At 39.4% G+C, this 17957-nt stretch overlaps 1 protein-coding gene across 1 annotated transcript in view; it reads right to left on the bottom strand.

Annotated features, from left to right (window-relative positions):
• Positions 1 to 17957, bottom strand: part of LOC116984781 (kielin/chordin-like protein) — a 242197-nt gene that overhangs the window by 150923 nt on the left and 73317 nt on the right. The window contains exons 6-8 of the mRNA XM_033039151.1: positions 12594 to 12746; positions 6235 to 6363; positions 5940 to 6056 (exon numbers count right to left, since the gene is read on the bottom strand). Coding sequence (XP_032895042.1) covers positions 5940 to 6056; positions 6235 to 6363; positions 12594 to 12746 — 399 coding nt within the window. The remainder of the gene's footprint in view (positions 1 to 5939; positions 6057 to 6234; positions 6364 to 12593; positions 12747 to 17957) is intronic.

Genomic DNA, 17957 nt, shown 5'->3' with positions numbered 1-17957 from the left:
TCTGTACTTTCTTTGTAACACTATCATGCTGTAACATTATATTCTGCACTCTGGTATTTTTCTCTTTGCCTTCCTGTTGTATTAGTGTGCATGGCTAGATTGTGTTCAGGTATAGTATGATTTGATTTCACCAGATAGCACACAAGTAAAGCTTGTCACTGTATCTTGATACACATGACAATAATAAATAATACAATACAATGTGAATATTCTGTGTCTAAAAAGCTTGAATTCGAAAAATGGTTTCACACGAAACAGTACTATCTGAAAAACACCAAAAAATATTTGGCCATTGAAATCACATCCGAAAAAACCCATGGCTGAAAGCTCTAGGAAAAGAATTGTAAATAGTACCAGTCATGGATAAGATCAAGGCTTTTCAAGGAAATGAATGTCAAATGTACACTTGGTCATGCTTGCATCAATGCCAATATAAATGGAACTAACTTGCAACTCCCTACCTGTGTAAATAAAATTGCTTATGGATGCACGAATACATCAGGAAAATCTGAGCCAGAACACAAACACTTTCATGCTTTGAGATATAACAAAAACATTGCAATTAAGTATACTTTCAACTATCTTGCTGATATTGTTATTCTCTTTCACTATGTCGCTGTTTCCCTGCTGACATCTGCATCTCAACTTGCTAGGCTCATGGGCCTTTCAGTCTCATTCTCCTGATCTTGTACCATATCAGGGATAGGAAGTCCTATCTGATTTACAACAACAACATGCACCAGGTGTTTCATTTTGTTGCCAAGTCATGTAAAACCTAAAGTGCTTAAGTTAAAATAAAAGTTCAATTTTATAAGCATTCTCACTGAAGGGAAAAATAAATGACCAAAGAACGAAATGAAAGATTCTGTGAGTAGGTGAGAGTCAACTGAGCGATGAAGTGGAAAGAAATCTTGCACCATAGTGTGAGCTGATGACAACCTTCCACCAATCATCACCACCTCCTATCCCCTTGAGTACAGTCAAAGATTTCCTTGCAGGAACATTTGTTTATAGATAATGGGGAAAACAAATCAGGGAACAGTAACTCTTCCAATGAGGCTTTTATTTCAATATTTAAAAAACATATGGGTTAATGAAGTTTGGTATATGACTCAGTATTGCAAGACAGAGCATATGTCAAGTCAAGTCAAGTCGTCAAGTCAAGTTTATTTGTCACATACACATACGAGATGTGCAGTGAAATGAAAGTGGCAATGCTCGCGGACTTTTGTGCAAAAGACAAACAACCAAACAACCAAACAAACTATAAACACAATCATAACACACATATTCTTTTACATAATAAATAATGGAAGGAAAAACGTTCAGTAGAGTTAGTCCCTGGTGAGATAGGCGTTTACAGTCCGAATGGCCTCTGGGAAGAAACTCCTTCTCGACCTCTCCGTTCTCACCGCATGGCAACGGAGGCGTTTGCCTGACCGTAGCAGCTGGAACAGTCCGTTGCAGGGGTGGAAGGGGTCTCTCATGATATTGTTGGCTCTGGAGTTGCACCTCCTGATGTATAGTTCCTGCAGGGGGGCAAGTGAAGTTCCCATAGTACGTTCGGCTGAACGCACTACTCTCTGCAGAGCCTTCTTGTCCTTGGCAGAGCAATTCCCAAACCAGATGGTAATGTTCCCGGACAAAATGCTTTCCACCACCGCTGTGTAGAAGCACTGGAGGATCCTCGGAGACACTCTGAATTTCCTCAATTGCCTGAGGTGGTAAAGGCGCTGCCTTGCCTTACTCACGAGTGCTGAGGTGTGTGATGCCCATGTCATATCCTCGGAGATGTGGACTCCCAGATATTTAAAACAGTTCACCCTATCCACAGGATCCCCATTAATCCTCAATGGAGTGTACGTCCTCGGATGATGTGCCCTCCTAAAGTCCATGATCAGCTCCTTCGTTTTTTTGATGTTCAAGAGGAGGCTGTTATCCTGGCACCAGAGTGCTAGACCAGCCACCTCCTCCCGGTAGGCCTTCTCGTCGTTGTCTGAGATCAGGCCTACCACCACAGTGTCATCAGCAAACTTAATTATTGAGTTGGAGCTGAACCTAGCCACACAGTCATGTGTGTACAGGGAGTACAATAGGGGGCTGAGGACGCAACCCTGGGGCGATCCTGTGCTCAGGGTGAGGGACTTCGATGTATTCCCTCCCATCTTGACTACCTGGGGCCTGGCGTTGAGAAAGTCCAGGACCCAGGCACACAGGGAGGTGTTGAGCCCCAATTCCATTAGATTCCATTGAGCCCCAATTCCTGATGGTAAGCAGGCCAAAAGCATGAACAATGCCATCTATTGTAATGATGACAACCCTTATGTCAATAATAATGTATTTAGTCTGAAACTGGATCTCAGTGGCAGAAGAGAAGGGTTTGTCCAAAGTAATGTCCAACCTAAAACGGATTGTTTCGCATGCGTCTTGAACTTTTTGATTGGCAGGCAGTAGAGGAAGAAAAACATTCGTTTTCATAGAACAGGTCATTTACTTTTAGTACCCCTGCTGTTAGCAGGTTATTACCAAAAGAAAATGATTCTGTAAAATGTTTCTGCAGTAGGAAATACTATGCATGAATACATGCAAATACTCGCATTCTCTTTTGCACACTGGTTCTTTTGAACAATAGGAATGGCCAACAAAGTTTAAAATCAATTATCCCAATATTTCTCCCTTAGTACTTCAAAAATCACATATTTTGGTCATGTTGACTTGGGCCAAGATTGTCCTGTGATTGCGAGTTGGTGTGGGACAAAAGGTGTGTGTGATCACATCACTGTCCCACTCACATTTATCAACATTCAGCTGTCAAGTACACATGGAGCAGGGCTGCGAGCAATATCATTGCTGTTCATTGATTACTATGGTAATTGGAAAATTAGATTGTGCAATGGATGGTGTCTTTCAAGAGTGGGCAAGATGTGATGAATAACTGAAGAAGAATTGGCATATTGTTGGATATATCCACGGATATTTCACTTGCTCAAATGAGTCCAGTGGGGACTGGTGACTGAAAACAGGAAGTTCCACAAGAGGATGCTACAAGAATGGAAAGTCACAGTGGAGATTTTCCTTTCAAGCTCAGGCCCTTGAACGAGCAATTTGCAGAAAAAATATTTCATAAACTTGAATTTCATAGTTTGCATACTGCATCACCAGTAGTTGGCCCATAGAATTTTACAGAAACTTCTGCTATATCTACAATCGATGGGATGTTGGGAGACAGTTTCTGGCGCATGATGATTATCTACTATGAGGTATTGGGGGTAGAGTGCTGACATGGATAGAAAATTGGTTGGCAGACAGGAAACAGAGAGTAGGGATTAACAGGTCCCTTTCAGAACGGCAGGCAGTGACTAGTGGGGTACCACAAGGCTCGGTGCTGGGACCGCACCTATTTACAATTTGCATCAATGATTTAGATGAAGGGATTCAAAGTAACATTAGCAAATTTGCAGATGACACAAAGCTGGGTGGCAGTGTGAAATGTGAGGAGGATGCTATGAGAATGCAAGGTGACTCGGACAGGTTGGGTGAGTGGGCAGATGCATGGCAGATGCAGTTTAATGTGGATAAATGTGAGATTATCCACTTTGGTAGCAAAAACAGGAATCCAGATTATTATCTAAATGGTGTCAAGTTGGGAAAAGGGGAAGTGCAACGGGATCTGGATGTCCTTGTTCTCAGTCACTGAAAGTAAGCATGCAGTTACAGCAGGCAGTGAATAAAGCAAATGGCATGTTGGTCTTTATAACAAGAGGAGTTGAGTATAGGAGCAAAGAGGTCCTTCGGCAGTTGTATAGGGCCCTAGTGAGAACACACCTGGAGTATTGTGTGCAGTTTTGGTCCCCTAATTTGAGGAAGGACATTCTTGCTATTGAGGGAGTGCAGCGTAGGTTTACAAGATTAATTCCCGGGATGGCGGGACTGTCATATGCTGAGAGAATGGAGCGGCTGGGTTTGTATACTCTGGAGTTTAGAAGGATGAGAGGGTTTCTTAATGAAACATATAAGATTATTAAGGGGTTGGACACGCTAGAGACAGGAAACATGTTCCCTATGTTGGGGGAGTTCAGAACGAGGGGCCACAGTTTCAGAATAAGGGGTAAGCCATTTAGAACGGAGATGAGGAAACACTTTTTCTCACAGAGAGTTGTGAGTCTGTGGAATTCTCTGCCTCAGAGGGCGGTGGAGGCCAGTTCTCTGGAGACTTTCAAGAGAGCAAGATAGGGCTCTTAAAGATAGGGGAGTCAGGGGATATGGGGAGAAGGCAGGAACGGGGTACTGATTGGGGATGATCAGCCATGATCACATTGAATGGCGGTGCTGGCTCGAAGGGCCAAATGGCCTACTCCTGCACCTATTGTCTATTGTCTATTGTTTCGAGTCAATGACCCGTCCTCAGATCTTCTCTGCATTTGTTTTTTGTCTCAAAGTCCAGCATCTGCAGTTTTATTTGTAATTCCACTTTTACTCATTTTATCAATGTCAAGAATCACCTTCTGATATTATGGAATTAATTTAAAAAAAGTCAGATCCTGCTTACACCCAGGGGAAGACAATGTGGGATCCAAATACACGAGTCGAAAAAATCCCCAGGGGAAAATAAATCAAGACAAGTGATGGATGAAACGAAGATCATCCAGGCTGTCCACTACTTGTGGAAGAAAAATATTTGTAGAAACGACTGACATTTGATTTTACAGCATGCATATAAGATAAGATAATCTTTATTGTCATTGTACAAGACAACGAAATTCTGTTGGAGCAGTCCTCCAGCTGCACAGGAATATAAGTATAAAAATACAATTTAAAAAAAAAGAACTATTAAAAAATTTAACTATAACCATAAACATACAGGAGTATTGGCGGGTGTGTGAGAGAGAGGGGGGGGATCAATGTGGGAGGGGGATAGAGTTCAGTAGTGTCACAGCTCTATGGTAGAAGCTGTTTTTCAGTCTTGTCGGGCGGGCGCTCAGTGTCCTGTATCGTCTTCCTGAGGGCAGAAGGGTGAAGAGACAGTGTCCAGGGTGTGTGCTGTCTCTAATGATGCCCTTGACCCTCCGGATGCAGCGGGTCCGGTAGATGTCCTCCAGACTGGGGAGCTGGGTGCCAGTGATCCTCTCAGCAGTCTTGATGACGCGTTGGAGAGCTTTCCTGTTCTCTGCGGTACAGCCAGAGTACCATACTGTGATGCAGTATGTAAGAACTGACTCAATGGCTGACCTGTAGAAGCTCACCAGCAGCTGTTGTGGGAGACGTGCCCTCTTCAAGCACCTCAGGAAGTGAAGCCTTTGAAGTCCTTTCTTGGCCGTCGCCGTGGTGTTGACGGTCCAGGTCAGGTCGTGGCTGATGTTGACCCCGAGGTACCTGATGTTCTGCACAGCCTCCACTGTCTCGCCGTTAATGGTGATGGGCTGATGGACTTCGGTCTCCTCCTGAAGTCCAGGATCATCTCCTTTGTTTTTTTTGCGTTGTATATATGCATTCCAGCTGTGCTTGCTATCACAAGGTCTAGATCTACGTATACAAATGTTATGTGAACAGCATGACTTGTCTATGTTGCACAGATGCATTTGTATGTTCATGTGTGCAATATATGAGAATCTATAACTTTGTCACATATAGACAGAGGATTTTGGATCTGCACAGGAGAATCTTGATTGTTGGGATGTGTCCAAGCACGACTGGATTCATGCCTATCATATTCAAGTCTTTCATCAGTGTTTGATCGAATCACAACAGAGGAGACAGAACCAGATTGTATGCACCCCCATCCTTGCTTCCTCCTTCAACCCTTGTTCTCTCCCTCCTTTCAACCCTAGCCCCAAATCTCCTTTGGAACAAAATATCTTTGTCTGAGGCACAGGTCTAAAGCAAGTAGAACGATTTTTAAAATTTAACAAAGGGAATGATATATATGTTTTTTCCCTCACCCACACAGCTGTGCTTGTCAGGGGAAAGCTGCATTCCTGCTCTGCAGTCACACACAAATCCGCCTTCCTTATTCACACACTGCCCTTTGCAAGAGGCTGTGGAACACTCATTGATATCTGAAAGAGACAAAGGTTGACAACGATGGATAAAAGTCATCACAGAGATAACTCAGAGCAGACATTTGGATGGTACTTTGGTACTCTCTTGGTTTATGTAGCTCACTGGGGGAAAACATGGCTTAGAACAAGGTGCCTTACAAAAAGCGGACAGACTAGACCACAATCAACCTTCTACCTTTGCAACTGATTCCAATGCTGGTTTCAATCATGGTGAAGCCCACAGGACACACACGAGACATCTCTTCACAGCCACCGTGGTTGCAGCTCATATCACAACCATATTCCCCACACCAAGCAGAAACCCCTAATTGAAGAGGAAAAAAAACATTGTTATAGTATTTTTCATAGCCTCAGTTCATCCCAATGTACATTATACTCTTTTTCATTCAGATTATTTTTTTGTCATATAGTCCAGAGTGCAATGAAATTTCATGTTTACATGAAGTTCAGAATAAACTGTATACATACAGTAATGACAAATACAACCATAAATACCTGACAATTGCAAAACAGCAAAATGGTGCAAAGATTGTAGTGTAATCAGAAGTAGTGCAAAAAAGAGTTAAGTACAATAATGGAATAACCAAATGAATTAGAGTTATGAGTAAGAGTACATGGCAAGTAAAGTAGTCAAGTTTATTGTCATATGCACAAGTAAGGTATTTAGGTTGTTAATGATATGGAGGCCAAGGAAATTGAACAGGTTTTTCTGTCAATTCCCATTGATTTGGTTTTACCATAGTGCAACAATGCCACACTCATCCAAATATCAATGATTTCAGCTAATCTGAAAAGGGTCTCGACATGAAACGTCACAGTCCTTCTCTCCGGAGATGCTGTCTGTCCCGCGCTGAGTTACATCAGCATTTCGTGTCTACCTTCAGTTTAAACCAGCATCTGCAGTTCCTTCCTACATATTAGTAAGCAATATTGGATCAATAGAATCCAGCACTGCGGTGATAATTGACAGGGCAGAAATTTATCAGACTGAATTTGTCATGCTTTTCTTCAGCAGGAAATATGTGAACATTTTTTCATCTTGTTGGATTGAATTGTTTGGCTTGAGGCACTACAAATTTTGGAACACAAGTCTTCAGAATAGCAGCAAAATATTTAATATGTCCCATATATATATAAAGGCTTCCTGATATAATGTGAAGTTTTACTAATTGGCTGTGATAATGGTGACAACATAAGGATGAAGCAGAAATGCATCATACCTTCAGCAGCTCTTCCTGTTATGGTTGCTATGTTTCAACTTTATAGTTTCAACTCAGTAATTGAAATTTAAGGATGGAGATAGAAACATAGAAACATAGAAAATAGGTGCAGGAGTAGGCCATTCGGCCCTTCGAGCCTGCACCGCCATTCAATAAGATCATGGCTGATCATCCAACTCAGTATCCTGTACCTGCCTTCTCTCCATACCCCCTGATCCCTTTAGCCACAAGGGCCACATCTAACTCCCTCTTAAATATAGCCAATGAACTGGCCTCAATTACCTTCTGTGGCAGAGAATTCCAGAGATTCACCACTCTCTGTGTGAAAAATGTTTTCCTCATCTCGGTCCTAAAATATTTCCCCCTTATCCTTAAACTGTGACCCCTTGTTCTGGACTTCCCCAACATTGGGAACAATCTTCCTGCATCTAGCCTGTCCAACCCCTTAAGAATTTTGTAAGTTTCTATAAGATCCCCCCTCAATCTTCTAAATTCTAGCGAGTACAAACCGAGTCTATCCAGTCTTTCTTCATATGAAAGTCCTGACATCCCAGGAATCAGTAAGCAGGAGATGATCTTGCTTAATTGCCCACCTAATTTCACAACATGTTGAAAGGTATTCTCAATGCAGAACCATTTTTTGAACAGTGACTGTGTGGTAGTCACTTATACTATACACTATACTTATACTGTGACTTTTGTGGTAGATTGGTGAGCACAAGTTCAATTGTTTCTTCCCTTAGTCCCACATGCCCAGCCTGAAAGCTATGGGTTAGATATACTGTGGGTGACCAATGTTTGTGCACACCCAGAGTACTTAATGCAGTACATTGCCCAGTATTTGTTCTAAAAAAAAATATTGATAAATTACAGTGAACAACAGATTTCCCTGCTTCTGCTTGACCAGGCAACATGGGATATAATTGCTATCACCAGTCAGGCAGTGCTAGTAATGAGTTGTGGCTTGATTAATTTGTGAATACCTCTCCCGCTTATCTCTACATCTTATTGTGAGAAACCTTTGAGAGTCAATTGTGATATGTGCAGCTTTGTCACTTCTGAAGTAAATGTATGCAATTGTCAGTGGTCCACTGAGTTTTATTCCGGTTATAGGTTTGCAACAATTTGCTGCCTTTTGAGAAAAAAGTTACGTTTCACCATATTGACATGGGACTGTAGACACTTAGACACGATACCAAGGACAGCAAGTTCTCACAAAAAGGAAATTAATGAATCATTTGTGATATTACGGCAACCTTAAGGTAGCTTTACTGATTTTGCTAATACTGTATTTTTAATTTCAGTGTTATTTTATTCATCACTCAAATTCACAGATGGCCATGGTGAGAATCAACGTCAGATCTCTGAATTATTAGTCCATGGCTTAGGAATGCTAGCACAATACCATATGCACTCTGCTACCACATCTAATTCCGATAAGTTACATAGGAGGACTATTAACTCCCACATCAACAAAATGAAATGCCATTCCTCCCTCAGTCTCAGCTTGCATCAAAAAGATATTTGTGGAACTCAGGAATCCTAACAAAAGCCCTGGGGCAAGAGTTAAACATTTGAGGAAGTGATTAATGAAACTGGTCAGTGATTTTAAAGAAAGCAGAATAGTGACCAGAGAGGCCAAGTATGATGGTAATGTATTAAAATAGAACACATAGATCACATTTAAGACTATACCAGCCACTGTATTAAATTAACATAATAGGCAGGCTGAGGGAGAATGCTGAAAGAAATTGGTTTAACATCTGGTGAATTTGTTCAAGGATATACAACAATTTGGGTGAAAGTAATGTACATGACTGTTTTAAGCAAAATTCTTGGCATGCAGGTTCATGTGGTGCAAAAAGTAAACATGCTGGTAGAGAACGCTATTAAGGCAGCAAAATAGTGTGCTGGCTTTTACTGGAAGTAGGTTGGAGCTTCAGTGAAATTATGCCTGAAGATTGCACAGCTTTGGTCTCTTTAGCGAAGCAAGAGTCTACTTGTCTTTGAATCAATGTAGTGAAGCTATATTGGAAGGTTTCCTGGTGTTTAAAAAAAGGTATTTCTATGAGGAGAGATTTAGTAGCCACACAGGAGTTTAGAAGAATGTGATCTCATTGAGATGCACAAGATTCTGAGAGGGTTGACAAATAAGATGCCAAAAAGCTGTTTCCTCTAGCCAGAGTGTCTGCAACTGGAGAACATAATAGGTTTTATTTAATAATTTTATTGCATGAGGGGTTGTAAATTGTGGAATTGAGTGCCACAATGGGCTGAGTGCTCAGTCATTGGGTATATTTAAGGTTGAAATCAATAGATTCCTGGACACCACAGCAGAGCCTTCTCCTCCTCTTTTTTAAATGTTGTTATTGTGTATGTTGAGGGCAGCACAGTGGCGCAGCGTTACAGTTGCTGCCCGACAGCGCCAGAGACCTGGGTTCGATCCTGACAATGGATGCTGTCTGTCCAGAGCTTTTACGTTGTCCCTGTGACCGCGTGGGTTTTCTCCGGGTACTCCAGTTACCTCCCAATAATTGGTTTCAATAAATTGTAAATTGTCCCTGGTGTGTAGGGTAGTGCTACTGTGTGGGGTGATCGCTGATCACTGGTCAGCGTGGACTTGGTGGACCAAAGGCCCTGTTTCCATACAGTTTCTATGAAGTCTTACCCAGGAGATGAGTCAATGATAGAAAATGCAAACACAAGGAACTGCAGGTGGTGGTTTACAAATTAAAAACACAAAGTGCTGGAATAACAGCATCTCTGGAAGTCAGGAGTCTGAATAAGGGCCCAGAACTGACACGTCAATTTTCCATGTCTTCTAGAGATGCTGTCTGACCCCTTGAGTTGAGTTGAGTTACTTACATCAACACTTTGTGTTTTTTTTAATAGAAAATGCAAACTAAAAAGGAGCGAGGGGAGTACGGAACTATACTTTAAAACTGATTTAGTCAAAATAAAGAACAGAGTATTTTCGTTAGGGTCAGAATGGGTGGTGGTTGATGGAGTGCTACTGTGTTCAAAACGAGAACTGCTACTGTTTACATTGGAAGTACGCTAAAAGCAAACCTATCTATTCATGTTAACAAATGGCAAGTAACAGAGAACAGATGGACTGGATACTGTAAGAAATAAAAGAAAAAGTAGAAACTGCTCAGTGTGGGAATTTTTAAATAAGAACTCAAAAAGCAGAAATATTCTCAAGATATGGAAGCACGAGTGGAAACAAAGTAAACATTTTGGGTAGTAAATTCTTTTTTGACCTAGGAAGGGTGTTTTAATGCCTGAATTATCAATTGTTCCTCCATTGATGTTGCTTGTTCTGGTGAAAGATTTCAGTTTTTTTGTTACTTTTATGTTCCAATTTTCAGTTGCACATTGAACATAGAACAGTCAATACTTCAACAGAAATGGGTGCATGTTTAATCTATGTAGTTGTGAGTCAGTGTGTTTACAATAAATATTGACCCCTAACTTATCCCCCGAGCTGGAAATAGAGATATCAAGGGAAGAGTCAGATGCAACTGTGAGAACATGAGAGCAAAGTAAAAAAATTGAAACAAGCATAATACATTTTCAAATTCTGTACAAGAAGCAACACGAATATATTCATGAATGTAATGGAAAAAGAGACGAAGAACAAGGACCCAAGCATGACTGAAACAAGGCAACAACAGCAATGAAGAGATAGGCATAACTTGAACCTGTGTGAATTCACATAGCTGTACCTTTGACCTGAAAAAGTGAGTAGAATTAAAGGTAAAATTGATCAATGTAAGAATGTGTTCAGCCAGGCAAAGGAGAATGGTGGTGGAAAGGGTATGTTTAGGTCTCCATTCAAATAAGGTCTCTCAATAAGGAGGACTGAAAATATGGAAACAAAAACAAATCCTGGAAGAACTCAGCCAATCAAGCAGCATCTGTATAAATAATTCTTCCAGCATTTTTTGTTTGTTTCAGATTTCAGAAGTTGCGGTTTTGTTTCCCAGAGAGTCAAGTGAGAAAGAAAAGAGTTTTGAGCAGCAAACACAGGTTGAAACCAGGGTCAACTAGGACAGGGATACAAGTGGATTTTTGGGAGGAGATAGAAGAGTGCTGTGCAGGTTGGGAAACGATGAAGCAGTAGGCTATGGAGGGAAGATCTCCTGAGCGAATGCGTTCAATTAATATTTGGGAGACAATCCCCTGCTATTCAGTATTCGGCATATGGTCTAATGAGAAGTGTGAGAAGATGTGAGCTAAGAGGTTAGTTCATCAAACCTCAACCACAGTTGTCTACATGTTTGTTGGTAATATCAAGGTGGGTTCTTATTGAGCAAGTTGAGATAAGAATAAGATGGAGTAAGGGCAGTGGAGAAATTAAACTGGTCAATGTCGCATTGACAGTTAATGATTAATAGATCTAGAGCCGATGAAAGACTGGAAATACTACGTTCAGTTGAATCAAGAATTCAGGAGATAAAAGAGTCCAAAGGCTGTGGTAAAGAATTTTGACCAAAGAAATAGGCATGAAGATGAAGATGGTGAAAAAAGAGTTCAATGTCATGTTGGGTTCAGATTTTATTTAGACGACAATATATGGGGATGAAGGTGTAGCCTCTGATGAGAACTGATAGAAAGGGAAGATTCAAAGGAATGATAAAAACATGCTAAAGCGTGGGATTGAGGATGAGATGGGGTCAGCGGAAAGTGAAGGAGGAGGAGGGGAGGAGGAGGAGTAGGAGGAGGAGAAGGGTCTGGGAGAGCTTTTTAGAATTCAAAGCTTTTGAAGTCTATGATCTTATAAGTCTGAAAAAAAAGGAAAATTGTTTGTTGAAATATTTAACACACTGAAGGATAACGTGGATCTGTGGACGGGCAGTTTTTTATTGGAGCAATAAAAGAACTATAAATCCACAACAAAAACATAAAATATTACAAACACAAGCAGCATAACAAGTTTTAAGTTGCCATGAAAGAGGGAAAGGATAAAATGGCCAAAAGGAAAATTCTGTAATTGGGTGGATGGTTGGAATGATTGAATGACAACAGTGATGTTGGAGTCAGGTGAAAGAAGGTGCTAAAGCCTGGTGAATATCAAAACTATGTTTGGGGAAGAATGTAAGTGAAGAAAATCTTAAATAACAGGGAATGCTATTCATGCCAGAGAGAAAGATGTACTATCCAAAATTGCTGAATCCTAGCTTAAACTCCTTTCAGCATGCCTCTGAATATTATTTGCAACAACTTATCTTCTATTTTTTTTAAATTATACCTCTATGATGCAATTTTATTTGTTAAAGCACATTCCCATTGTTCAAAGGCTGTTACTCACCAGTTAAGCCAAAATATTTGGAAGTAATGCAGGTGCGCCCATTGGCTAAGAGTTGATATCCCTGATAACAAAGGCACCTGTAGCTGCCAATGTTGTTCTTACAAATTTGCTGACAAAGGCTTTGTCCTCCATATCGGGAACATTCATCAACATCTAGAAGTAAACACAAGAACGAAGGGCAGTTACCACAAGTCACAGTCATATACATTTCAATTTAGCTATTGCGAGTTCAAAACTTGTGCTCAGATCCAAGCACCATTGACTTTCTTGATTAAAAAATTATTTTAAAATGTTTTAATAATGGGATAAAATATGGCATCCTCAAAATACTGGCTAGTGTAGCAAAAACTTTTTAAATTATTTTCTCATCTGGGCAATGCAGAATGGAATTGCATGTTTCTAAGGTTTACATCGCACACTGGTCTCAGGAAATTGAAAGGGAAGGAAAAACATGAACATTTACTCCAGGAAAGATTACGAAATGCAATGAGCGGTTCTTTGAATGGTTATTTATGGCAATCATAGTGTAAAATATGATGTTAAAAAGCAAAATCACGTCCCAATTGAAAGAATTTCAAATTACATTACCCTTATCTCCTGTTGGAAATGTAATCAGTTAAAGGTGATCCTATTTCAATGCTGACTCTTACTGTGAAATGTGTCGATAGGAATTTTTTATCATTGTGGCAGGCTGTGACAGGAAAGATGATGGGAGGAGAGTTTAAGAATTTGCCTCCAGTTCTTAAGGTGTAGACATTGTTCTTTTGATCTATGTGTTGGTTACACAGATTCAAGGTGCATGATTGCTATTAAGAACAAGATGATGTCAGGTTTTAAAATGTCAGCAATATCTACACAGTTTACTGCTATTAACAAAAGTGGAGATGGAAGTAACATTTGGAAGGAAAGATTCTATCAGACACTTCATCAATTGGATATTGAACAATGTTAATGCACTGTGGACGCGACAGATTGCAAAATATTTTATCCTGCTATGTTATGTTCTCCGTGAAAAACGCATCATTTGTAAGTGATTGAAAATTAAAACCGCATCACTCTTCACCACAGTTTGCGCATTGGAAGTGTATTTAAACTAAATGTTCTGATCTAATGATGTTATGGGTACAGTTGTAGCATGTATTCCACATTAGCTTATTACTATAATGTCCTTGGGAATCCTAGCTTGGCAGGAAGATTAATCAGAAATTTGTACAAGTGTCCAAATTATTTCCTAATAATTTAAATTAATGGCCCAACATTTTTTACAAATAACCGTCATTTCTGGTACAGGTAATTGCCTGTTAGGGTTCGTGACACAAGAGTGAGGTTATTTAGACTGAGACTCTAGTGAGGACACAAGAGTGAGGTTATTTAGACTGAGACTCTAGTGAGGACACAAGAGTGAGGTTATTTAGACTGAGACTCTAGTGAGGACACAAGTCATATTGATTATGATTAATAATTATAATCAATAATTATCTCCTTCACATTATTGCTAAACAGGATTTTGTTGTGTAAAGCATCTTCCTGTATGCAGCGTGATTCATATTATTTTACTCTACTTAATTTGATCCCAGGTCTTGCTCCAATTCTCTGTACAATCACTTTAAATTGGCTAATGGTATAATAGTAAAGATTCAAAGCTGTAAAATTTATACTACTTCAGTTTATTGAGCCTTGGATTTTCAGTGCAAATTTGCACTTTTCAATGAAAAAGAAATCTATATTTCATTGCAAGCTAAACATTTATAGATGGATAACTTGGTATTCTGGCTGATGGACCACGTCTCACTTTCTTATATAAAAAAGACACAAAGAGCTGGAGTAACTGAGTGGGTCAGACAGCATGCCTGGAAAACACGGACAGGAGACCCTTCAGGTAGGGACTCCCTTTCACTCAGAGTGTAAAAGGGTTCTGACTTGAAAGGTCACCTATCCATGTTTTCCAAGGTTGCTGCCTGACCCGCTGAGTTTTTTTTGCAAATGAGCACCTGTAGTTCCTTGTTTTCTCACTTTCCCATGTTGTTTTCTGAAGATTAATTTCTTGTCCAGACTGTAAATTAGACTGTAAACAAAATGGTGTCCATTATTTATTGGACTAGTTCGTTTAATTTTTTATGAGCTATTTCATGACAACATGCTGCAAGTACAGAATGGAAATATGTATGGTCACTGTTAGCATTTTGAACAGAGCAACTGTGCATCCGGTCAGCCATCAGATTGATGAATTGCTAATAAGTAGCTCATATTCGGACCGTGAAGTAAAAAAATCCAATTAAAAGTGATCAGACACATAAATCAAAATAATCAAAGATTATAATGAACCGAAAAATGTTGTTGATGGAGTAAAACAAAGTTTTTTTTACAGTCTCTGGCAACAATATAGAGCTGATTGAAAGACAATCCACATTTCCATAAGTTAATCTCCAGTGCCAGAAAGAATGTTTGACAATGATGAAAAAGTATCTCATTCTTAAAAAATGTGACCAGATAGATATTGTCCACATTTAACTTTCTGGAGTTCACTTTATTCAATGATTGCGAGTTAAATGGTATAGTTCAGTTTTCATGAAGAAACTTGTTTTGGTTAACAACTTTCACATGCTTCAACATTGCCTCTCCACAAGGTGCACATAAACAATAGTTTTGTTGGCTTTCCTGTTATTTGCAGCAAATTATGGCTAATTGGCATTGTACTTTACACATTTTGTAATAAATAATGGTCAATTTGTTTCCTTTCCTTGATGGATCTATTTACAATTATCTTTCTAATATTTTGGTCTGAAAATCTGACAAGTATTGAAATAATTGTGGCGTTGTCGGTTCAATTCCACATTAAAAATTGGCTTAATGTGTGAATGAAGTGTGAATGCTTCAATATTGCACAGTATTTTTTTTGTTCTGGGAGTGCATGGTGCCTGGTATTGACTGGTGTAGAAATGCCGTATTGAAATATTCAGCAAGAAATCCTTGTGTTACTGAGCACTTGGTACATGCTGGAATTACATTTGATGACATTCATGCAGACATAAAAGAGGAACAAAAGCTTTAGCCTGCTGAACAATAAAAGTGATAATTATTCTGTCCATTTTAATTTGGAGGAAAATTAATATGCTACACAATTAAAACAAATTGTTTTCAGTATAGATTACTGATGAAAAGTCAACCGATATACATTATACAATGCTTTATGGCATTGGAATCATTAAGTTCATTTTTTAATGTTTTCAGTGGAGCACTAAAATATGGGCAATGTTGGACAAATCAAAATAGGACGTACATGGTAAATGGTAGGGAATTGAAGAATACAGTTGAACAGAGGGATCTGGGAATAACCGTGCATAGTTCCTTGAAGGTGGAATCTCATATAGATAGGGTGGTAAAGAAAGCTTTTGGTATGCTAGCCTTTATAAATCAGAGCATTGAGTATAGAAGCTGGGATGTAATGTTAAAATTGTACAAGGCATTGGTGAGACCAAATCTGGAGTATGGTGTACAATTTTGGTCGCCCAATTATAGGAAGGATGTCAACAAAATAGAGAGAGTACAGAGGAGATTTACTAGAATGTTGCCTGGGTTTCAACAACTAAGTTACAGAGATAGGTTGAATAAGTTAGGTCTTTATTCTCTGGAGCGCAGAAGGTTAAGGGGGGACTTGATAGAAGTCTTTAAAATGATGAGAGGGATAGACAGAGTTGATGTGGACAAGCTTTTCCCTTTGAGAATAGGGAAGATTCAAACAAGAGGACATGACTTCAGAATTAAGGGACAGAAGTTTAGGGGTAACATGAGGGGGAACTTCTTTACTCAGAGAGTGGTAGCGGTGTGGAATGAGCTTCCAGTGGAAGTGGTTGCGGCAGGTTCGTTGGTATCATTTAAAAATAAATTGGATAGGCATATGGATGAGAAGGGAATGGAGGGTTATGGTATGAGTGCAGGCAGGTGGGACTAAGGGAAAAAAGTTGTTCGGCACGGACTTGTAGGGCCGAGATGGCCTGTTTCCGTGCTGTAATTGTTATATGTTATAGACAATAGCAGCTCAAGGGCTGTCTTGTAATTCCTGACCAAGTCACTGATGCCAGTACACGCTGAGTAAACGGAAACATATAAGTAATTTTAAAATTTAGTTGAAAACCAAAGACAAAGGAGTAATGTGTTGTTAGCAGTTTAATAGCTGACTTATAAAATACTACAAGCTAATTAAATTCTGTGCATAAGGATACGAAGGCTAGCTGTAATTCTTAAAGGCCGGGAAGAGGTTTCACAGCAAAGTAATAGACTGTGATATTTTAATTCATTGTTTTACAAATTTGAAATGGAACAGCAAAGTCAAAAGTTAGATGAAAAGATTATAGAATCAACAAAAATATCTTCAAATTCCCGTGGGTGTTGAGAAATTCTTAAGTGCCCACTCATTGGACTTGAGGCTCATCTGCACTAAATGGGTGTTGTAATGTATATCATTCTAACACCAAACTGAACATCACAAACGACTTATAAAAAGTAGACATCTTTTCTTTTTGAAATTGTTGTCATACAAAATAGGTCTGTGTAATTAAATGGGTATCTCCGTAGCTACTAATGGCAATCGAGGATTTGCGAGAAGAGGGGTTACTTGTCAATTGCACAAGAGTAGTGAGCAGGGCAAGGTTAAGGCACACATGCCAATTTATGTATGTGGATAAGCCAGCGATGATAGTATCCTATGCAAAAGGTGACAGACATGTTTAAATACAATAAGTTCACCGAGAAAACAGTGGGCAATTTATAAAACACAACCATAATATTCCAGATGTTACCCTTTAAATCTTTCAGCACTGCTTCGAACATAATGTACCCTCCATTTGAATACATTTTAAGGTTGCAGGTTACGATATTTTGATCCAATTTTTGTGCTTAATTAAAATAAAATTTGGATGTTGATAATGGCATTAAATGCAGGAAATGCAATGGGTTGAAATTTGTGTTGCGGTGAATCCAGCCTAATTTCACAAAGGGCAGTACTTGCATCAAATGCTCAGATATATGTAAAAATGAATATTGTATTTTATGCCTAATTATGCATAAACAACAGTAACATTGTTCTAATAAAGGCAAAATAGTATACATATGGAGGAAAGGTAAGATGGATCAGAAAGTCTAATCTGATGTAAAGTCTGAAATGTTACTCTGGAGGGAATTTGCTGAGTCTGCCTGGAGTCAAGAAACCTGTTTCCACCATCATACGCTGATAAACTTCACGCTGTGCGCTTACGACTTTACAATATGGCAGCACTCAAGGTCACTTACTGTTGTAGCATAATTGGAAAATTGAAGTTGGATATTTTTTCCAAAGCAGAGCATTCCAGACTGCCACTGTGAACA

Source organism: Amblyraja radiata, chromosome 20 (assembly GCF_010909765.2).
Source record: "Amblyraja radiata isolate CabotCenter1 chromosome 20, sAmbRad1.1.pri, whole genome shotgun sequence".
Classification (NCBI taxonomy): Eukaryota; Metazoa; Chordata; class Chondrichthyes; order Rajiformes; family Rajidae; genus Amblyraja; species Amblyraja radiata.
This window is presented reverse-complemented; position numbering and strand designations above follow the sequence as displayed.